The 23344-nt window shown below is 52.1% G+C and overlaps 1 protein-coding gene and 1 long non-coding RNA gene across 3 annotated transcripts; one reads left to right on the forward strand and one right to left on the reverse strand.

Annotated features, from left to right (window-relative positions):
• Positions 1–1919: 1919 nt before the first annotated feature.
• pwwp2b (PWWP domain containing 2B) lies at positions 1920–23270 on the reverse strand. 2 transcript variants are annotated; one of them, XM_057047903.1, is made up of 3 exons: positions 22889–23270; positions 19312–21022; positions 1920–3135 (listed from the first exon to the last, which is right to left on the reverse strand). In XM_057047903.1, the coding sequence occupies exons 1-2, from the start codon at positions 23026–23028 to the stop codon at positions 19312–19314; spliced, it is 1851 nt and encodes a 616-aa protein (XP_056903883.1). In that variant the 5' UTR covers positions 23029–23270; the 3' UTR covers positions 1920–3135. The 2 variants fall into 2 exon arrangements, with proteins under 2 accessions (XP_056903883.1, XP_056903882.1); XM_057047902.1 differs by lacking the exon at positions 1920–3135 and adding an exon at positions 16226–17614 and having other exon boundaries at positions 22889–23268.
• On the forward strand, positions 2929–6283 carry LOC130534047 (uncharacterized). Its single transcript, XR_008952781.1, has 2 exons — positions 2929–3097; positions 5071–6283. It is a non-coding gene; the product is annotated as an uncharacterized LOC130534047 (long non-coding RNA).
• Positions 23271–23344: the final 74 nt, after the last annotated feature.

Genomic DNA, 23344 nt, shown 5'->3' on the forward strand with positions numbered 1-23344 from the left:
CATGACTGATTATTACCAGGGGTGTACAGCCAAGGCCATGTGTGATGGATTATTGTGAATGAGAACAGATTATTTCAGCCTTTTCCTGGCTTTGAAATTTAAAAAAAGTAAAAGATTGCTCACCCAGAGTTACAGATCCCTCAATTACTAACCCTAACCCTAACCGGGAAAACAACTGGCTACAAGTGACCCCCCACCACCACCACCATTACCCCCCCTGCTGGTGTGGAGGAAGTCCAGGACCAGGAATAGCTGTAATCAATGATAATGACAGGTCACCAGCCCTGGGCAGGCCTCTGACTCAGGCCCACAACCAGCCTCTGTTTCTAATGGCAGGGCCAGCGAAGGAGTACTGGGATGGTTCCTCAAGATGTTGTTCCATCCACCCATCCATCCATCCATCCATCCATCCATCCATAGAATCACTTTATCAGAGATATCGGTAGATTTAATAAAACTGTATCAGGTTGAATCAACTATGATTGAGATGATCAACGTGTTACTGTCGCGCTCAGATGACAGGCAGTAGTTTTACACAAGGTTAAAAGCAGTGTGGCATCGTAGCAAATGTGGTTAAACACACAAAGGTTGGTACCACAGGCTGGGATTTGTGCACTGACTGCACATTCATCTCCACTCGTGTGAAAGGCAGTGTGGTGGCCTTCCCTGGTCTGCTCCATGGGGTAGTTCCCTGGAAGGACCAGAACCCTCACGGCGCCGCGTCCTTACAGACTGCAGTCTTCCAAAAAATGCTAAAACATGCAGTGGTATTAGTAGTTCAGCCCTGGAGTGGTTTAGGCCCTACCTGACACGCCCAACCTAACCTTTTTTTATCAATATTGGTGACTTCCTGTCCTCTTGTGTGGTCCCACAAGGTTCAGTCTTAGGCCCTCTTTTGTTTTCATTAGATTTGCTCCCACTGGGGTCGATTCTGCATAAACAGATCATTTCACTGCTACGCAGATGACTGGCAGGTTTACCTGACATCAAGGCCTGGATGGTTTTTGCTGGCACTGCTGCGACTCATTCACTAACTCGATACGCAACCGCCAAAAACTTAAGGGGGGTAATGGATCCTGGAATTAATCTTGACAGTCAGATCAGGCCAGTTATAAAGTTTAGTTCCTTACAACTAAGGCAGCTGACAAAAAAAGTCTATCCTTTATCTCACGGAGCCGCGCCTGGCGATGAACCGCCACAGGGGCAGCAGGAAGGCGTCCGTTTCGAGGCTTTCCAAGAGATGCACCTGGTGGGGGGGACTCACTCCTTTTACATCTGAACAAAGGTTTGCTCATTTATTCACTTTTACTTCCAAAGATGTCCAGGAGGAGCTCAGCGTCCAAGGACAACCTGGACAACCGTGGCAGCAGAAAACGTGCATATATTCCTGAAACGTGGAACCATAGCTCCCGTCCCCCTGAATCCCTGCTAGCTGCATCCAGTTGCCACATTTGCCTCCACAAGACTCTGATCAAAGAGACCTGAGAAGTGAAACGGTAGCAAAACCCTCACATGTAGGGTGTTACGTAAAGGTTTGCAAATACTACACTGTTAGCTGTAGGCAGGATATCCCATGGGGGATGGGGGGGGGTGAGTTTGTTTGAGTGTGTCCTGCTGATAAAGAAGTTCTTCTGACTGCAGCCTCCCCCTTCCACACACTGGGTAATGGAAAAACATTACGCTGGAATTCCAGATGGCAAGCAACTATGTGCTCTTTGACCCTGATCTCCAAATCTAAAAATAGACAGACCTGCAAGTAACCAGGATCTCTCACGTCTCCGAAGGGCCGAGGACCTTGATGCATTGGGAAGAAGTTGATGGAAAGTTTGATCGTCGCTCACTTGTGTAGATCTGATGTATGGATCCCAGGAGACGGAGGTTTTGGATGGGAATCTACCCTGGGAATCTGTTTATCTGTGTGTGTGTGTGTGTGTGTGTGTGTGTGTGTGTGTGTGTGTGTGTGTGTGTGTGTGTGTGTGTGTAAAGATTTCCATTTGAATTGATTTTCTGTTGAGTCTCTTTACATGAACCGTAACATAAGTAACCAGAGCAGCATCGTATGGAACGTCTGTAACCTTTTCTTTTAAATTTGCTGAACATAAAGCGGTAGTTCAAAGGTCGTCTGATCTTTAACGGCCAACGTTGTCTCTAAGCGTCCTAATCTGGGCAGAAGTACCGTCACACAAGAGACCCAGAGATCAGTCCTGGTTCCACTAACTGGACAATGACATCATTTTTTTTACTTCTTTCCCTTTGTACAAGTGACTTAAGAGCAGAAGCCGCCTGGGTTCGTTTGGCTTCGTCTTCTTTGTTGTCGTCTGACTCTTCCTGTTCCTGTTTTGGGCAGCAGGCCTGGGATGCTCGTCCCTCATGTCGTCCTTCCTGAACTGTACCGTTCCAAACTCTTCCCCTAAACTCATACGGGTCGACACTGGCATGACGGTGCCATTCTGTGCACGTGTTCATGAGGCATCCCGGGGGAGAGAGTCTGTTACGCTTCCCGTAAAACACCCCAACACTTTGGTTAGGGGTCTGAAATGTTTAGGTGGACGAGCGTCGATCAGAAAGGATCAATCATTTGGGCCTTTTCTGCTTGGACTGAAGCTCTCTGTCTTGGTCTCTGTCTCTGTCTCCCTCCCTCCCCGTGTTCCTCGGTCAGAGTGGGTCCCAGAGTGAAGGAGCCTACTTCAGAGCTCCCACTGGGGGCTTTATTATATCGCTCCATGTTAATTTATCCTCTCTTACCAATTAATTTGCTACTGGGACAAAGGTCAGGTATTTTCTGAAGGAGGCCTCAATCACGTTGAGCTCTGGGGGACAGGGGGACAGGATGGAGGTCTGAGGCTCTGGAGGACAGTCGATCCAATTATAACCTAGAAAAGCCTGTTGGCAGCAGTGCTGTTCACGCTGCTATGAATGAGCGGTAACTGCACACGATGCTACTTCAGCAGTGATGAAGAGCCCGTGTGATGAGCCGCATCCATGGCAACGTGAAGAAAGACAGAAGATCTACTGCCAAACAAGTGATTACCTTCTAAAAGCAGCTGCTCTATAGGGATTCAACAGCTTCAGCCAACTGGGGAGAGCATGAATCCAGGTGAGCGATATGATGGCATGAATCTGGACAGACTGAGACTGATGGGGGGGAGGGAGGGAGGAAGAGATAAAGAGAGGAGAGAGACAGAAAGAGAGAGAGAGAAAGGTTACTGAAAAGTTAGTGACAAAAGCAATTCTATCAGGGCAAGTGCCCTTGAGTTTAGTGATGGATGGATGGATGGATGGATGGGTGGATGGATGGATGGATGGATGGATGGATGGATGATGGATGATGGATGGATGGATGGATAGATAGATAGATAGATAGATAGATAGATCGATAGATAGATAGATAGATAGATAGATAGATAGATAGATAGATAGATAGATAGATAGATAGATAATGGATGGAGGGAGAGAGGGATGCATGGATGGAGGGATGGATGATGGATGGATGGATGGGTGGATGGGGGTGGATGGATGGATGGATGGATGGATGGATGGATGGATGGGTGGCTAGAGTAACCAAGGCCAGCTCAGATCACAGCCCTCCGCTCATTCATCTTGCCCAGAGCAGCAGCATTATTATTATTAGCAGCATTATTAGCAGCAGCATTATTATTATTAGCAGCAGCATTATTAACAGCAGCAGCAGCATTAGCAGCAGCATTAGCAGCAGCATTATTATTATTAGCAGCAGCATTATTATTAGCAGCAGCAGCATTATTAGCAGCATTATTATTAGCAGCAGCAGCATTAGCAGCAACATTATTATTATTAGCAGTAGCATTATTAGCAGCATTAGCAGCAGCAGCATTAGCAGCAGCATTATTAGCAGGAGCAGCATTATTAGCAGGAGCAGCATTAGCAGCAGCATTATTATTATTATTAGCAGCAGGAGCATTAGCAGCAGCAGTATCATTAGCAGCAGCATTAGCAGCAGCATTATTAGCAGCATTATTAGCAACATTAGCAGCAGCAGCATTAGCAGCAGCATTATTAGCAGGAGCAGCATTAGCAGCAGCATTATTAGCATTAGCAGCACATCCCAACAGAGGGGCGACTGTGTCCTCTGCCAGGAGCAGCGCTCCCACTCATCCCTCCATCCATTCAAACCATAACTGGCAGGAAGTCAATGCAGCGGCCCCGTGATCCAGGCTCCTGTAATGAGAGCGCTGTACTAAATATAAACCCAGGGGATTAGACCTTTTTTTGCAGCCTGTCAAACAACCCTCCTGAAGGTGCTGAAAGCGAGCCTGTGCGTATCCAGGAAACGGCCACAGCCAAAATGGGAAACAAACCACCTTCTGTGCCCCTCTTATGTAAAGGCCCCAGCAGAGGCAGCCTAATTGACATCGACTGGTGGTCCCGGCTGGCCGGACTAAAAATGATGATTTTCCGCCTTGTGACCAAAACTGACTTTAACTGTGTCTGAAAGTCCGACCATGTGACATGGTGTTTCCTGTGTTGCGTAGTGTCAGGAGCAACAGCCTCCTTTAGAGGTGCCTCTGCAGTTATATTCCTTGTTTCCTGTTTACATTGACCATTTACCAGCCACATAGATGTTATCCATATGTATTTGTCTTTGGAAGTGGATCTGATTAGTCAGGGCAACATTCCGTAAAGAATAAAGCTCCATTTTTCAACAACAGTTGCTACACTTGTACAACAGAAAAACGCTTCTGAAGATAAATCGGTTCCTGTGATTAAAACGTCCTTTTTAGTTGTAAAATCTCAGCATATTTGAGAAGCGAAGCGTCAAAGTTTATGGTGCTGCTCTGCATCGTCTCTTCAGGAGCTCGGGCGCTATGGTGTTTTCACCAGGCGGTGGCAGTAGAGAGCAAAACATAGCAAAGCCGAACACTAAAAACTGTAGCATCTGTGCGCGTCCACTAGATGGCAGTATAGTTGCGTTTAGCTCTGGCTGTGCGTCGCAACACATCGTTCAGAGCTTCTAGAGTTTCAGCTTTTGTCGTGACCCTCCGCTCACCGGGATGTGTACTCAAGTGTGTATGTGTGTGTTTTCTATCAAAGATTCCCACCAGGGATGGCCAGAAACATGCGGCTCAGACCAGACGTCCGTTATCGTCGGTCCAGATGAGGCGTTGTCATGGCAACCCGAGTGACAGCTGCGTGGTGAGTGAGAGGTCGCTGCCACTCACAGCTCTGGTGTGCGAGTTCGGGAGGAAGGGTGTGTGACAGCTGTCACACACCCTTCCTCCCGCTCACGTCACCTTAACCCTGCAGAATCAACATCTGCACGCGGAGGAGGAGCGGCGAGCTGGAATTTTAGGTCCAAAGATGCGATTCCTCGCAGATTCTGAGCAGGAAAACTCATTTAATCTCCGGCTACATGCGGCAAAACGTGGACCAAGCTGAAGACGTGATCAGCTCCAGACCTGAAGGAGTCGTTATCCCCTCCAGAGCATCTCAGATCTGGTTCTGATCCACGTGCACTCGTCCCCTGGTGCCTCCTGGGGTAGAATCTTCCAGACACACGCCAGAGAAAGCTAAATAAAAACCCTAGAATATCGCGAGCCAACGCGCAGGACGTCGCGTCGTCCGTCTCCGGGAGGAGCTGCGTTCTCCCTCTGAGGGTCAGAACTGATCCGACACCAACACCAGAACCCACCCAAGGTCCTGCCCGTCTTCTCTGGGCCTCCAGCCGAGGGGGCGACCTGAACACCGAGAACATCTGGGTGGTGCCGAGCCGGAAATGAAAGAAAAGACAGACGTGTTTTTATTATTATTATTGTTATTGTTCTTCCAGGATGAGTCTGAGAAGAGCCGAGACCAGCCAGATCTTCTGTGATCTTCCCGGGTCAGGATTTGATGACTTCCTGTTAGCGTCACGCTTCCCAAAGGAAATGAGTGTGACAGCTGGATTGTGTCAGGCTCCGCCCGTGCAGCAGTAATCTGGGCCCATCTCTGAAGTCAAAGACGAGGCTCCGAATGTTCCGTCTGCTTCTAATCAGCCGTGAATTCAACAGCAGCCGAGCGGAGCGACTGATCACATCGGTCTCCTCCCTTCGCTCCCGCATCCACACTCATTCTCTCACGTCCGTTTCTCTAAATCTTCTCATGAACGAAGCCGCGGGAGAGCTGACAGGAAAGGATTCCGACGCAGACTTTCAAACTGAAACAGGAAGTGACTCAAATCGGACAACAGAGCAGGAAAGATCATCTTCTTTGTTTGTTTTCCAATAAAAAAGGGAGATTTGAGAAGAAGATCTCTTTAAATAGTGTGTCTCTAGGGTGAATTCTTCATCCAACACTGTGGAGTCTGGAAATTCCTCTTTTCCTCCAGCACTAAGTCATCTTTAAACTGAATTTGGCTCTTCGCGACCCTGAGCAGGGTTAATGTTTAAGGCGCCTTTATAGATGTCAAACCAGCCGGCAAACAGGTTCAGGCACAAGTTAGAGAAGAACCTCAGAGGAGTCACAGGGTTCACTGCTATTCATGGAGGGTAGCTAATCCAATAATGACACAGTCTTTCCTGTATGTACCAACCGTCTGTAGACGAAGTCCCCCCCCCCCCACACACACACACACCCACACACATCCTCGTCCTTCAGTCTTTGGGAGGACTTATGGACCTTATGCTTTCCCCAGCTCCGTCCCCCAACCCCGACCATTCAAACAACCCCCCCGATCCTAAACCCAGCGCTAACCTCAACCTTCAAACCCGGTCTTAACCCGCAAACACTCCTTTGAAGTAGTGAGGACCAGCCACAATGTCCTCAAAAAATTGCTCGTAGAATGGAGATTCTGGCACCCAGAAGTATCCAGTAATTGGTCCTAAGAGAAACTCGACAGTGAACAAACAAACAAACAAACTTTGTGCGGCAGGCTCGGCCGTCATGTGCGCTCCTGTCAGCTGGGCCTCACTAACTAAATAACATTATATTGCGAGTTAGCGTGGGTGAAGCCGAGGACGCCACATGGACGCATCAGGGGTCAGGAGGAAGAACCCAGTTGTGGCAGAACCGGCGTTTCGCCAGCGTCGGGACCAGATGGCTGCCGGGTCCAGATGGTTGCCGGGTCCAGATGGTTGCCGGGTCCAGGCAGAGCTTGGTGCTTTTAGGCACTTCAGCAGGGCTCACGTCATTTCCAGGTGTTTCCCTCCGACACGCGCCGGTGAAGAGGCGTGAAGAAGGCTTAAAGGGTCGAGTGGAGCTGACATCGTCCACTGGGGAGCGTGTCCAGGAAGTGAGGACGGGGACAGTAACGGCTGCTGGTGTCCGATGTGTCCAAACGTGGGAGCGCAGCAGCCCCAGAGGCTTTACATCAAGATATTGTGTTTCATGTGAGACGCCAGCGTCACTATTTCACATCTGATATCACGTTGAACCCAGACTGTGCTGGATTAGGATGGGGGGGCAGGGTGGGGGGGGGGGGGGGTCGCTAATTAGAGCTCTGATTAAGAGACAATTACAGATAAAGATGAACGTGTTAACACATGAAAGGTCTTCATTGGCTGCTCCGGTCTGTCAGTCAGCTCTTCTGCACATAAGGCTGTGTGTGTGTGTGTGTGTGTGTGTGTGTGTGTGTGTGTGTGTGTGTGTGTGTGTGTGTGTGTGTGTGTGTCGGGGGGGTGTCTGAGTGTGTTACTGACTCATATGTATCCATGGCTTAAAGGAATTGTGGGTAAAAGCAGTCTTGAATTACAAGAATCATCATGAAAAGAATGTGGAGACGTCGACTCCCTCGATTATGAGTTTACTGCTACTACCACTACTACTACTACTCCTACTAATACTAGTACTACTACTACTACTACCACTACTGCTCCTACTAATACTAGTATTACTACTACCACTACTGCTACTAATACTAGTACTACTACCACTACTACTCCTACTAATACTAGTATTACTACTACCACTACTACTCCTACTAATACTAGTACTACTACTACTGCTACTAATACTAGTACTACTACTACCACTACTACTCCTACTAATACTAGTATTACTACTACCACTACTACTCCTACTAATACTAGTACTACTACTACTGCTACTAATACTAGTACTACTACTTCCACTACTAGCACTACTACTACTACCACCACTACTACAACAACTGCTACTACTGCTCCTAGTACTACTACTACCACTACTACTCCTACTAATACTAGTATTACTAATACCACTACTGCTACTAATACTAGTACTACTACTACTACTACCACTGCTAACTCCTACTAATACTAGTATTACTAATACCACTACTGCTACTAATACTGGTACTATTACTACCACTAGTACTACTACTAGTCGTACTACTACCGCTACCACTTCTACTGCCACTGATACCATTACTACTACCACTACTAACTAGTACTACTAACTAGTACTACTACTACTACTATATTGCTCCAGGGTCTGAGGAGAAGCCAGTCTCCGTCCATGCCATGCTCCATTCCTGGCCGTCTCCATAGTTACGGGGCGGACGTCCATCCTTCTTCTTCAAAGTCCCTCCAGCATATTTCTGCCTCCTCCTGACGCGACACAAGTGTAACAAACTCGTCGCCATGGAGATCCAGGGGGGATCTTGATCAGGGGCCCAACCTTCAGCTGGCTCCTCGTGCAGACGTCACCCCAGTCACACCCCTCCTTGGAAGAAGACTCCAACCCCCCCGACCCAATGTGGGTATTTCCCTCCTACCCGACGGGCCCCCGTTACCAGGGATGGAGGTCCGATAGCACCAGACACCTCTAGCATCCCAACACAAGAAGGGAGCTGTTGCTGTTTTCTCCTGGCAGGCAGCAAACGTCTCTCATCGGGCCTTCACCACGGGGGGGGGGAAGGAAGTGGAAAGAGAAATCTTTCCAGCAGCCTCAGCAGCTACATCTTGTTTGTTTTCAGTCTGGCTGAATAAAATCTTCTTCTAGAAGGACTTCCAGGAGATGATTAACCACAAAAGTGTCCATCTCCGGATGTTGGTGGGACACTTTTATGTCTTTGTTTGAAAAGAAAACCCCACTGATGATCACGGTCCCCTGATGGTATCTGCTTCCCCTCGGAGCCGAGTCATCGCTGGCGTCCTGAGGTGCGTTTCACCGGCTGGGAGCAGCTTCTCTTTTCTCCTGAACAGCGAGATCTTATCGGACCGCCGTCCTTCCTGCAGCAAACATGTGATGCGCAACGATGAGGCGCGCTCGCTACCACCTTGGCCTCGTCTTCGGAGGGGCAGAAGTCTTTCCGCCCACTCGCTCGCGTGGCGACACAGATGATGACGAGGCCGCTTCGGTCGTGAATCCTCACATCGGCATTTCCTCCCTCCGGAGAAGCAGCTTACGACTCCTCGAACTGTGAGTCACGTTGTAAAAGAGGAACCTGAGCGGCGGAGGAGCCGCGCGCAAACGGTTCCTCGCGGTCGGAGGATATCTGACGGGACGTCACGACGACATCACCTTGAACTCAGCGGGGAGGGGCGGGGGCGGGGGCGGCGTCTCTACCCAGAAAACCGCGGCTACTTTCCGACTGATGCTAATCGTCCACACAAGGCTGAAGAATGCGAGCTATGCGAATGAGGTGGCGCGGCCACGTTCATTCGACATCCTCGCGTTCACACCCATGTCGATCAACTCTTCTGGGGTCTCGGGAGGTGGAAGCTGTGCAAACGCAGCTGCTCAGCAACCACAACCTGGCTGCAGAGCTGTTTTCTCTCCTTCGAAAGGGCTGAGCTAAGGCTGCCCGAGCAGATCCCAAAGCAAAGTCTCTGCCAACCTAAGTGATTTTTATCTCCACGAACTGTTTGCACACGTCTAACAGCCCCCGGTCTCAGCAGAACCGGGCTTCAGTGAGGATGGGAGATGTAGAATTATGGGTGAGCAGCCAACCGGCCCCTGCTGGCGCCGCGGCGGCGAGCTAACGGGACTCTGTGCGGCTCCGCTCGTCGCCGCTGCCGGACCCTCTGGGTCAGTTTACGCCTCACAACTCGCTGCCAGGTGATCAGAAACACGTCTCCAAGGTTGTGACCCAGGGTTCCGCGGGAGGATGTCGAAACAGCAAAGCCACAGCCGCCGCTAGCATGTGGTCTGATAAACTGGAATTTTCCCGTCTATTCTTCTGGGCCGTGCGCTGCTCTCTGATTGGTTAAAGCCCTGGCAGATTTCACGCGGAGCGATTGCACGACCCCGAAGAATCCGGTTTCAGCCCCCTGTGAAAAATCCCTAAATACTTTAGAAGCAACAAAATCATCGCGCGGACGGTGGAAAACGGAGGAACGGCGGGTGTCAAAGGAGCAAATTAATGCGGCACAGTTGGTAAATGCCCTTCAGGGATCTTCATAATGAGTATTAAAACACACACTCTCATTTCCTCTCCCAGTCTGACCACATCTCCAAAGGAGTTCCAACCCATCGGATCCCGTCGGCCTCGTGTACGGACCCTCGTGCACGGACCCTCACTCTCGCTCTGGTGCCGCAGTGTTAATAGTGCCGGATTAGAGAGACAATGGAGGTGGTGTTGGGATCAAGCTGTGAAGAGGCAGGGTCCACAGATGGGGTCAATATAGCTGCGAGGCACACACACACACACACACACACACACACACACACACGCAAAGATGCAAATTTCACATACATTTGACAAGCTTTTCTCATTTAGTTCCTCTGTGATCACATTATCACGCAGCAGGATCTCAGCTACAACCCTCCCCCCCCCCAGTCTCAGGATCTAAAGCAGATTTACAGGCGTCAGCTCCGCCGTGACAGCGCCAAGCGGCGTCTTGGACCGCGCGGCGTCACAGCACACGTGCGGTTTAGTGATAACTGTCAGCTCATTCTGCTGTTTACAGAGGGACTCTTGGACTCTGAGGAGCCTTTTTACAGAGAAGAAGCAGCAGTGGCCTCATCCTGCCACCTCCAAGCCCCCGCAGGAGCGAGAAGACCTCCATGATACAGTGTAAAAAAGCCGGTTGTGCCTGATTTTTCTGACAAAAATGGAGGATTATACAGTTAAAAGGAGGAGAGATGGAGGTAGTTTATGCTGACGTCCAGTCAGATGAAGACGGCGTGTTTCCGCGGGAGGCTCGGGGGGGGGGGGGGGCGTTACAGCTCACATTCTCAGCAGGGTTAGGTCACTGCAAAATACCACAAACTGAAGAGTGTGCATACTTTAGCGTCAGGCTCGTGTTAGCCCGCTAGGCTACGTTGCTGACGATAAGAAAGGCCGAGGTTCTGAAGCCAGGATGTCTGAAGGCAGATTTATTTATCGGCTGTGTGTGACGCGGGTTCACACCCCATAGCTCATCCGTCTTTCTTGGGTACGCCAAGTCTGATTTCCACGGATGACCTTTTAAATCACACGTCGGTGCGACGGGGCCTTCGGGAAAGGTCGAACGTGGAAAAATGCTGGAGCGCTTCACCGGCTGGACAGACGCAAGCGCTCAAAACAAAACCGCTTGAAACAGCACTAAACGCTCCAGCGGCGAAAGCAGAAGAGTTCCGATGAGAATCTCAAAACACAGGAAAATGCCGCCACATCCGACCCCGTCACAGTTAGCCAGCCAGAGCCGGTGGTTGTGGGATCAAACCTTCCATAGCGGCACTAACGTGTTGCTTGTTAGCATTAGCTCTGGTGCTACACACATTCAGGACAGAAGAAATGTCACAATGTTCCCTTGAAATTTTGCTCAAACAAACAAAAAAACCATCAACCCACAAAAATGTGTGATCTCACGACTGAAGGTGTAACCTGGAACGGAACCAAAGCGGGTTAACGGATAATCTGAAAGGAGCTGAGAAAATGCGAATGAGCAGCAACGTTCGCAGCTGTGTTAAACATCACACCCCTTTATAACACAGAGCAGCTCACAGCTCTAAGACGGCAAACTTCCTCTCATCCAGAGGCTTTTATTCTTCATCCTCTGATGTTGACGGTCAGTTATGGAAGAAGCTGCTCAAATTCCAGGCTCGGCGTGCCGCAGGAGTACTAGATTAGATAATAGCGCATCCCTGCTGCCTGCAGCGATGCAGGAACAGAGTGCTACATTTTTTTACTCTAGCAGGTCATCCTGCTTCCCCGCAGCACAGTCTGTACTCTCTGCCCCCCCCATGTTGTGTTTATTAACATGAAAAAACAGCGAATTTTCAGGTGTTGCATCTGGGCTAACGTTCACCCGCCGCCGCTGTTATAGTAGCAGGAGTTTGGACGTTACTCTGAGATAACAAAAGTGTTTGCTAATTTGCACAAGGCGGCACTTCCTGTGAATAGCTCTGGGAAATCTTTCCTACGGCATCGAGGACGCAATGTTTCATCATGTAGGAACGGATCTTCGCCGGTTTATCCGCTACACAGTTAGCCTGCGTTCCGCGCTCCTTTCACACATATCGGACCTTCCTGTCGTCACGCCGGTGTTGAACCTTTGAGGATGTTTTTCGCCTGGTCGCGGCTTCGGGAGAGAACAGTGACACAGGTGGAGGACAATGGAGGCGCTTGTAAACAGGAGGTTGAGAGAGGAGGAGGACAGATGGGGAAGCTGGGATCAAAGCTTTGACGGGTCGTGTGCAGTCGGACCCATCTGGGAGGAAAACCACGTCTGAGAACAAAATCCAGACCTTCGAAACGACGTCCTGGGGAACCGCTCCTGATTTCTCCATGTTTTCTCCATGTCTGCGAGCGCCCATCCCCCTTTAGTGCCTGCAGAGAGCAGGCAGACTGGAGCTGGAGCTGGGGGCAGGGCGACGTTCTTTCTTTGAGTCTCTGCAGCCTGCTGACAGCTGCTCGCTGAGGCCTGGGGCGCCACCACAGCAGCAACCTGGAAGATTCGCCGAGCACATCTCGCACCCAGGCCGGAGTGACGCCGCGGCCTCCACAGGGCCGAGACCCGTCACCCACAAACGTACCGGAGTGGCGTCTGCTTCCTTCTCGCACCTTCTCAAACGCAGCTTCGTGCATTCTTCCATTCAGAACTAGCTTAACCTGGCTGCTTCACGCCGAAATGTTCCCAGCAGCAGATGTCAGACGTTCAGAGGACGCAACGTTCCAGTCGGCGCTCCGGTCAGAACTGTTCTCGCTTAGAATCCCAATGAACTCCAACAGGCCATTTGTCCTCTTGAACACATCAATGCGCTTCACTTATTTTTCGTCAGCTGGGTGGAATAAAGTCCAGCAGACGGCAAACAATCCAATCAATGCTGAAGTGTGTAATTAAAAGGATGCACAGTAAACAAGGATCACTTTGGTCTGATCCGGTCAACCACAAGCACATTCGGGCAAACAAAGCGGATCACCTCACGGGAAAATCCCGGGTTGAATCCTCTGCCTTTATTTTTCGCAGCGTATTTAGTTTCTTGGCGATAAAAATGGATCCGTGTCAATTCAGGTTGGACGCCAACAAACGATAACATAAACCTCGCTGCCCCAATAAAAAGTCCGTTTGACAACGACTTCCTGTCCGGGACAAAATGGCCGAATCATCAGCTGACCCGGACACGCCGCCACAGCAAGAACACGCGGGACAGGGTCGTCCAGCCGTCTCCCTGGCCTCGTCACGGACCTCGCTAACGTGCTGTAGCGAGGATTTAGCGAGACGCACAGAGCTTCACGCTCCAAAGAAGCTCCCAACGGAGATTTCTGCTCGCTGACGCAGAACCGCTCGGTCCAGAGTAGCCCAACAGTGGCCCGAGTCACGTCGCAGCAGCTCTTCCTGCGAGCGTCCCCTCCTGCTCAGCTCTCACCGGCTGCTCTTCCGCCACAGTTAATTATGGCCACAGCTTGAACGAAGGCATATCATTAGCTGTGATTGCACGCGGCATCCCACGACCATGTGCCCCCCCCCCCCCCCTTTATTTTTTTTTTTTTTTTTTTTTTTTAGGTCCCAGATTTATGCTGCAGTGATCCGTAAAGGAGCGGAGCAGCCACCCACGTGCTGAGAATTAGAGCACAGCGACGCAGCTCCGCATCGTGTGGTCACATCCATCAACAAGCCTCACGCCTGATCCGGGTTCAAAAGCACCCGGGGACACAACGGCCCCCGCGGAAGCTTTGCGCAACTCCGTATCGAGTGTGGGAAATGCGGGAATTCTGGAAAGGCTGGGCGTGTTTGTCGTCTAAGCAAGTGCACGTGTGCAGAAGTGTTTCCATATCAACAGTGGAGCAGTTGATCAGTCGCAGAAACCAGTTTGTGCACGTTAAACCCCGAGGCGCCGCCTTCCCAAAGCTAACAACAGTAGCCCTCCGGGCCGGCCGACCGTTGCTGTCCGATACAAATTCCAGCCTATACAAGCAAATTCCATCTACGTGATGATGATGCCAACGCGAAGGGCCGGAGGTCAGAATCGCCGTTACCTCGACGTCAAGTCAGGAGGGAACAATCAATCAGTGGTGAACAGACGGCGGCAGGAAGGCAGAGGCGGTTAGCATAGATTTGGGTGGTTCTAACTCGAGAAAGTAGGGAATGTAATCAATAAAGCCTTTCAGTTGGAAATATCCAATTCTCCAGATCCGACCCGACATTCGGACAAGCGCCAATTTCCAGTGCTAGAAAATGGAGGCGCAGTGGGAGGAAATGTTGGCAGGAAGAGCTGATTCCCAGTCTGCCACTGGATCCCTGCCTCCAGACCTCCCGGCACACACGGTCGCTCTCCATGCGTTTGTGCACGCCGAGCTGGACGGACACTGGTGAGGTTCTCGGACCTGCCTGTGGTGGGATCAGATGGAAGATAGAGAGTAAAAACAGCTGCCGGGGACACTGAAGAAGCAGCAGATGGGATCATGGAAGCAGCCAATCAGGCTTCTTTACGCAGCGTCGGATCACACGTGTAAAGATGTGGACCAAAGACAGGAAGGACCATCTTCAACTGCGTTCTGTTGAGTCCAGACCGTTGATGGCGGCGCCTAATTTTAGCCAGTGGCCACTTGTGTAACATTACACGGGAATCCCAAAGGTTCGGAACATTAGGGGTTTTCGTTGTTGGAGCCCGGTTCTGTCAACACGTTCAACCAAAATCTCTCCGAGATGAAGTGACAAACAGAAGAAAGGTGCTGCAGGGGGCGCTAAAGAAGAAGAAAGTTCATCTATACTCCAAAGGAACAGCTCTTTGGAAAAGAGGAGCTCCATGAGGGTCTATGAGGAGGAGGAGAGGCTGTGGGACCTCCAGAAGATACTGTGTGATCAGTGATGGGGGATGGGGGGGTCCAGAGTGGGCAGAGCCCCACAGAAGCTGGAGCAGATGCACCAGAAGACGAAGTAACATCTGGAGGTGGAAGAACGGGTCAAAAAAAGAGAAGCGATCTAAGAAAAGGAAGAAGATCCGGACTTCTGGAAAGTGTGAAAACCTGGACCACAAAAGACCCGTCTGGTCCCCGCTCTGCTTCCAGGATCTCCTCCCTGCGGACCCTGAAGTGACCCACTGAACTGTCCCCTCATTTCCTGGGTTATGTAAGAAGATCGGGTGGAGAACCTGCTGGAGCTGGCGGGCCACCTTCACTGGACCGACCTTTCCACGCTAGTTATGCAACAGCCACTCTCCTGCTCTGCTATTTACGACACGGGCGTGACAGGTTATCACTCAGGGAGGAGGGGCAGGAAGGGTGGAGAAGGACGGAGCGGTACCGTGCACATCAGCTGTGCACGTATCTTCTCCACCGGGGCACATCTTGCTCTAGTTAATAATAAAACTGCGCCCACAGAGCTGGTGGTAGAACATTAACCATTTGTGCTGAAGGTGGCGAGAACAGAGAAGAGCGGAGCGGCACAGATACGTGCCGATACGAATGAATCACCGTGGAAACGCTCCCACCGGTCCTCCCTGCTCCTCGCTCCCTTTAGAGCCCTCCTTTTGTATTACTCAGTTCCCGACACTGAGGCTTAGCTTCCCGTAACGCCACTGAACCGGTGAGTCACAGGCAACATTCAGGCCCGATCGAACAGGGGTGTGTGTGTGTGTGTGTGTGTGTGTGTGTGGTCAGCCTGCAGAGATGAGCAGAAAAGCTCAATGAGCGAGAAGCAGCTCCAAAAGGGAGAAAATCAAGTCTTTTCTGGAGTTGGCAGCTCCCAGGTAACGGAGCCCATGTAATAACAGCATAATAACAATAGTAATAAAACGTTGCTGAACACACGGAACGATCCGACCTGCTGGTTACTCTGGTCGTGGCGCCCGGCCAGGATCACTGGGAAGGATGGAACCCGCCCAGCTCTTTAAGAATCAATGACGCCCGCACAGCGGAAACAAGTATTGCTTTAAATTTTATTTGTATGTACAGTACATGTAAAAAAAAAAAAAAGAACCAAGTAGCCGATAACGTTGACCGTTACGGTCGACAGCAATGTTGGTCACACACACGCTGGAAAACCCGTGGCGGCGTTTTTCTCCTCTCCGGGATGCAAACGTTGTGTCCGCTCCACGCTGTGCAAGGCTGCCGGGAAACCTATCCAGGCCTGACGGGCGGAAACAGTCGAATGTTGGAGGGGCAGATTATTCCTTGCGCCTGGTCTAACACACACACACACACTCACGCACACGCACGCACGCACACACACGGCCTCCCACGACTGCAGAGGCAGGAAGCTTTCCCGCTTCCTGGCACCTTTTGCTTCTCCGAGTCGGCCTTTTTGAATCAAACCGCGCCGATTCCAACTCAAAGGTCCCTAAAGGTCGGCGGCGCCGTGGAAGCCGGCGGCGGGCCGCTTCTCCAGCGCCCTCAGCAGTTGAATTCACAGTATTCTTACAGCATGTTGGTTCGGTTTCTCCCCCCGCGCGACACAAAGCGACCCTAAAGCTTTCACTGATGCTGGACAGGGGCCGCGGGACACATTCGTCCTCCCATTCTTTCTCCAGTGGAAATGTCTCGTAGTGTGTGGCACAGGAGCGGAGACACCGGGGTCCAGAAACATCTGCCCGGTGTCCCCCGAACACATCGTACATCAAAACAACAATAGGAATAGAAAATTTGCATTGTCTCCAAGGCCATGGATAGATAGTCAACCACAAGGACTTCTGGACCCCCCGGCTACCTGTCAGGGCTGTAGCTCCCAATAGTGTGACGGACAGTGAGGGTACAGCAGGCCACCAAGGTACAGATAAAGTGCTTTCTTTCTTTCTTTTAAACGTGACGCTTTAAATAATTCACCATAACGGTTCTGGGGTCAGGTGGGGAGGCGGGAGGGGAACTGGGGCGGTGATCGGACACAGCTCGGGATTTAATAGATCCACAGATCCAACTAATGTCACTGAAAAGCTTTGTTTTTGAGGAGGGGGGGGCCTCATGTCCCTAATCCCACTGAAACCGTTCACATTTCAGAAGAAAGAGCGAGAATTGAGGGGGGGGGATGCAAAAAGGCTGAATCGTAATAAACCATTATAGATAATAAATACATTTGGGTCCATGTAGTGTCATTATTCAGCTCTATTGAAATATGATTAAATCTAAAAAAAAAAAAATAGATGAAAAAAAAAAAGAACGAACAGTTCAGAGGTGACCGTGAAATGTCCGGCGGCCATTTTTCCTCGACCAACCTCGCGGCGACGGACAAACGGTAGCCGCGGCGACCTCGCGCGCTCCCTCCTCGATGTCAGAGTTCTAGAGCTTTGAAGAACCGACCCGGTGTTCGGTCCTCAGCCTCTGAAGAGACAGGAGAGAGGAAGGAGAACGTTAGGACAGGGAGCCAACTGGCCCTGGAACACTTCGTCAGCAGGACCTGCGGGGGCGCTCCTGAGCTGTCCGATGACCTCAGAACCTGCTGAACGACCCACATTCATGACGACTCAAGGATGTAAACACGCACCAAGGCTGAGCTATAGGACAGAACCCCCACGTGTGTCCTGGACGTCCTCCACCGGGACAAACCCTGGTCACCGTTTAGGCGCGACCATCGTGGGTACTAGTAAACTAAACCACGGGAAAGGTGTGTGCGAACCCCGGTCAGGTTTATTTGACACGGAAAGCCAAGAGTCGGGACGTTAGCCTTCAGGGAGCCAGAACCTGGAAGGTAATGAAGATTTCAACGCAACAAAAGTGACTGAGCGACCCAGCACGCCTGGGGAAAAGGGCGCGTAGATCGGATTACCCAAGACAATATTTGACCTTTGAGCGGGCGCCAAAGAAAAGGCTGCTCAGCTCCACAGGAAAGGCGCGCGCACGGCGGGGAAGCGCGAGGAACGGGGCCGATCCGGCTGACACACAACAGCCTTTCACACAGAACCTGATCTCGGTCCCCGGGAGCGGCGGTTCTGGCGAGCCGGGCTATCTGAGCGAGCCGCCGCGCTCCCCAGCAGCAGCCCGCACAAGAGCGGGTGTGAATGTTTGTCGGGCCCCTTCAGACACACAAGTCTTTCATGAGTAGATGCAGCTGGAGCCCCCCCCCCCCCCCCACACACACACACACCCCCCCACCCCCCCGACGTCAGGAGAACTCCTGCAAATAAGCAGGTTGCTGCAGATTCCCGTCCCCACAGCTCATTAACTTATCCCGAGGATTAAACACTAACATCATCAAATTTGACGGTTCGGAGTGGCCCAAGGGGCCCCCGCCTTGCACGTTGACTCCAAAGAGTGGAATCAATTCAAATAATCCTGCCCCCCCCCTGCCAGCACGAAACCGGTTCCCCTCGGCAACCTTGAGATTCTCGGCCCTTTGGTTGGCTTCATGACGGCCACATAAACAATGGAAGCGTTAACGTGTCGGGAGCTCATCTGGGATCCGCGTTTAACCTTTTCCAAGATGATTCATTCCCACGCCGCCGAACATCAAAGCCCCCATTTAAGCCGGCCTATAGGGTATTATTATCTGTTATTACATGTAATAAATGTTTAGATGGCTCCTCTGAGAATGAATTCACGTCTTGAACTGACTTCATGAATCCTAATCTGGATTAAAAGACTAGACAGAATACTAATTCCTGCTGTTAACAGGTACCGGCGGCGATGGAAAGCTTATTTAAAGACCCCCCCCCCCGTGCAAGACACGTTATGTTTGGGTGGCACAGGTCAGGGTGGATCCTGCTCTCATTAACTAGACGCTCCTCATCCTAGCGGGCCATGGTTGGAGCAATAAGCGGGAAAGCTTCCGTGGGAGTTGCTGGAGCCGGAGCGTGCGGGGAGGGGGGGGGGGGGAACGAGACTCCGGTGTGAATAAATGACTCCCGAGCGGGAAAAACGGGCCACTCAGCTTCTCCCAAACAGCTCCAAGATGTTAATTGGGAATTCGCCCTGGTCTGGAATGTTGCCTGCTACCGTTCCAGACGTGCTAATGCGGCTAATGCTGCTAGCCGCCACGCTACGGGTCGCCCGTGGTGCCCGCGAAGGCTCGCTGAACTGACCTACGTGTCGCAGTGGGACAGCAGCGACGTGATCTCCGGACTCATGTGGCCCACGGCCTTGGCTGCCTCCAGGATGGCCCGGCGGTACATCCCTTTCTTCTTGCGGTTGAAGCGGGACCTGAAGAGCTCTCTGAAGGGCGACAGTTTGGCCACGGACAGCTGGGAGGTGGTGGGCGACCCGAACCAGGCCACTTTGGCCTGGGGCCACTGGGCCTCGCAGCTGGCCGTCTCCTGTTTGCGGGCGCCGCTGATGCTGAGGACGCGCGCCGGCCACCAGGGGAAGCCGTGGATCTTCCCCCACACGATGTCGCCCACCGCCACGGCGTGCCCCTCCTCCGTCACGCACTTGGTCATGCTCCGGGTGTGGAGCCGCACCGTCAGCGGCGGCACCGTCTTTGAGTCCTCCCGCGAGGGGACAGAGGACGAGGTGACAGAGAGGTCCTCGCCGGGGGCCAGGTCGCACAGCTCCGGCGAGGTGCCGTCGGAGCTGAAGGACTTGGACTCGTCCAGGCTGTCGCTGCTACAGACCGACAGGCTGGACGAGTCCGCTTTGCGTTTCCGAAAATTGATGAGAAGAGTGAGGTCGCTGTGACTGCGCTCCGCCTCCTCTCCCGAACTGCCCGACCACAACTCCAGGGAGTTTTTGCCCTCCCCAGAATCTTCCGAGTGGGGGAGGCAGGGGCCGGGCATCCTCGGGCTCCTCCTCCGGCCGCCGTCTACCAGTTCCGCCGCGTACTCCACCACGCTGTCCTCGCCGTCCCTCTCGGGGGGTCTTAAACGGATCTTTGGCGACGGCAGGTCCTGGCCCACGGTCGTGAAGGGTCGGGTTAGTTTAAGTTTGGGAATGGACACGGTGAGGCCGGAGCGCGTGGCGTCCAAAATGTGCTGCTGCTCCTTGGCGGAGCTTCCGTGGTCCCCGAGGCCGTTCTGAACCAGCTGTTTGGGGCAGAAGGGTTTGACCGAGCCGTGGACCCTGGAGGGGATCTTCATGACCTCCCCCTTGCCCTGCGGAGTACTGTAGGAGATCTTGATCACGGGACTGTGCGGTATGACGTCGCCCCCGGGGAACTTGTCCCCCTCCGCTTCGGCCCTTTTGTCCTTTCGGAGGCGCTTCCCGTCGAGGTTGCTGGTGCCGTTCTCCCGCCTCTTATTGTCCTTGGTCGTAACGGCGTCCTCTTTCCTCGAAAGCTTGGCGGCGCCGTCCTTCTCGTCGCCGTCCTCGTCGCTCTGCGGCGCGTTCTCTTTCCTGGAGGACTTGCCGCTGCCGAGGCCGTCTTTGCTGTCCTCGTCGCTGTTCAGGGTGTTCTTGCACTTTTCGCACAGCACCTGCCGGGGCCGCAGGCGGATGGTGCTCATGGTCATGCGGCCGGGCTCTCGCGTCCGCCTCTTCTTTCTCTTTATTGGTCGCGGAGGCGGCTGAGGCACCCACTGGCTGTAGGTGTGGCGCACCCACAAGGGCTGGGGGAAGGGGGCACCTTCAAAGTACGGAGGGTAAGGAGTCTGTCCAGCAGGCACTGGCGTGGGCAGGGGGCAGGGCGGCGGCGCGGCGGGGACGCCGTCTTCAGGGAGCGCGTTTTCGTCCTTTGGTCTGTGGCTGGGAGATTTGGGGGGCGGCTGCTCGCTGGCGGCTTCTGGGATCTCGCAGGCCGCTTCTGACACGGGGCGGTCTCCGGGCTTCGGCGTGAAATCCGGTAGACAGAACAACCCGGTCCTGCAGGAGGAGACAGAACAGCACAGTGCTCGTTACACAACTGGCTACAATGTCGCACCGACGCGCCACATTTCTCGGATTTTACGCCGTGGCCGCTTCAGACCCGTGTCGGATTGCAACACTCATCAAATAGTTTTCGTTGGACTCGGTGACGCCGCTCGCCGCCACCTGTCCGGATACGTCGCCGGTTGCCGATACGTTGCCTTAAATCGCAACGACGATACACAACTGTCGGATCTTTCCCTCCGTTTTTGAACGCCGGCCAGGCCAGATCTAAAGAACGGCCGCTATACTTCAGACCGAGGCTTTGAAAAGGGGCTAATGTGCAAAAGTGTGCTGACTTGCTTTAGTCAGGAGACACGAGACAAAGAAACAGGATGCTAACCCCCCCCCTCCGAACATCAGGCTGTACAAAAACAATCTCATGAATCGCTCGGGACTCTGAGATGGAGGGAAAGAGCCAGGAGATTTGATTTTGTTTTTGCCTTTTGCGTCCACTCGGGTGGTGACGTTATCAATTAACGTGCGTTTGGAGAGTCTAGGATTCTTCTCCAGAGAGACCGCCGGCAGACACCTCCGACTAATAGTCTCCCGGTGGCAGTTTGAGCCCCTCACCTGTATAAATGCTCCCTAAAGTGGGAAATTTAGCCCTCATCAGATGGGACGCGGCACCCGCAGGCCCGCGTGGGACAGGCGGCGCCGGCTGAACGCAGCGCGCGGGTCTTACGGCTCGTGCACTGTGACTAGATGTAGAGAGCTGCCTGAATTAAAGGCCAGGGCGATGACATTTAAAAATGCATGAGGGACAATGACGGGAAATGTATTTTCATGAGCTGGAAAGGGGGGGGGGTAGTCAAATGCTGTCAGCAGTAAAGCCCAAAATACACACAGGCCCATTTTAAGCCAATCAATGCCTGACTGTTCCTCTTTGCTGGGTTTCTTTTCACGGGAGCTTGTTCACTTACACGTATAACTCTGCAAACCTAGGGGCAAAGCTGGTCACATTCTGCTTCTGCTTGTCTAAAAATAGTGTGAAGCTAGTGGTTTTAAGGTGTGCAGCATTAGGAGCAAGCGGACTTATGTAAGGGACACACGGCAAGAGGGACAGACGAGACAGGACACAGGACACGCATCCCTTTTTTAATTTGGGAAAACTTTTAACAGCATTGTTCAAGTTACTTGGCCAAATTGGGTGATCTCCTGAAGAAAGCACAAGTGTGTGCGTTTCTCCTCAACACACACACACACAAACACACACATCTATGGCAGAATGATAAAACACAACTTGTGAATTACCAAATCTCTCATTGTGAAATTCTGGGTTTGTGTACACACCAAAATATGAGGAGCAATAAGGTCTGATTCTGAGAACAGCTCGACTAATTCCCCCCCCCTCAGAGTGAACCATCATTTCAGAAACCTGTGACAAGCTCCAGAATCACCTGTCCACGTAAATACACCCAAGAATAACTGAAAGAAAATGTTAATCTAAGGCCTGCACTTCTTAGAATACGACTTAGCTCTTGTGTATTCCATAAGGCTAACAATAAGCTATAGTGAGACCTATTGACATTAGCCATTGTTCCAGGAAAGTCACACAAAATCTCTTTATGCGCAGTCACTTGGTTGCTATAAAGTCATTAATCGGTGACAAAGAGTAACGTTCTGCATCCAATAATTGTCGGCTGCATTAAGATCGTTTGCCAGTAGCGGCTGGTTAGCAGATAGCGGCTCTGTCAGCTACAATAACCTGCGAGTCTTTGTATGGAGGCCCTGTTAGCAGCGGCTAGCATTAGCCGTTAGCTCCCCTTAGCTACCAAATTTGACAGATAAAATCAGCGTCGCGTCGAAAGAGATAAGACTCACTTTTTCTTGCAGTCGAGTAGTATCCCCGTGTAGCTCCGCTCTCGGTACACAAGCGTCACCACCAGCGTGTCGTTCACCATTTGATCGACAGTGACGGATACCCGAGAGCCGGCCTGCAGCTCCTCGGCCGCAGCCTCCATGTTTCCCGCGTGGTGTCCGGCGCGGCGGTGCTCGTTCTCGGCCAAGGGAGCCACGGTCGCGTCGGCTAAAGCTCCGTGTCAGCCTTCGCTATTGGAGCAGGAGGCTACACCAGGGCATCAAATGACGCCATCACCCCCTCCAAGTCAATTACAACAGCGCTGCCACCGCTGACATCACGCTGTCGATGCTGGAGGAGCAACGCTGCTCGGAGGAAAGGCCTCCCTTCTCCGGCTCACCCCGAGCTTCGGAACCGACTCTGCCCTCCCTGATGTTCCCGTTAATCACACCTTTTCTTTCATCCATTCAGTTCGGGTT

Source organism: Takifugu flavidus, chromosome 11 (genome assembly GCF_003711565.1).
Source record: "Takifugu flavidus isolate HTHZ2018 chromosome 11, ASM371156v2, whole genome shotgun sequence".
NCBI lineage: Eukaryota > Metazoa > Chordata > Actinopteri > Tetraodontiformes > Tetraodontidae > Takifugu > Takifugu flavidus.

What these genes read in the sequence shown, in the direction of transcription:
- pwwp2b (XM_057047903.1), bottom strand. Translation starts at nt 23,028, where the DNA reads ATGGAGGCTGCGGCCGAGGAGCTGCAGGCCGGCTCTCGGGTATCCGTC. An exon ending in CTACTCGACTGCAAGAAAAA is followed by an intron (nt 21,023 to 22,888) that starts GTGAGTCTTATC and finishes CTCCTCCTGCAG; the next exon opens with GACCGGGTTGTTCTGTCTAC.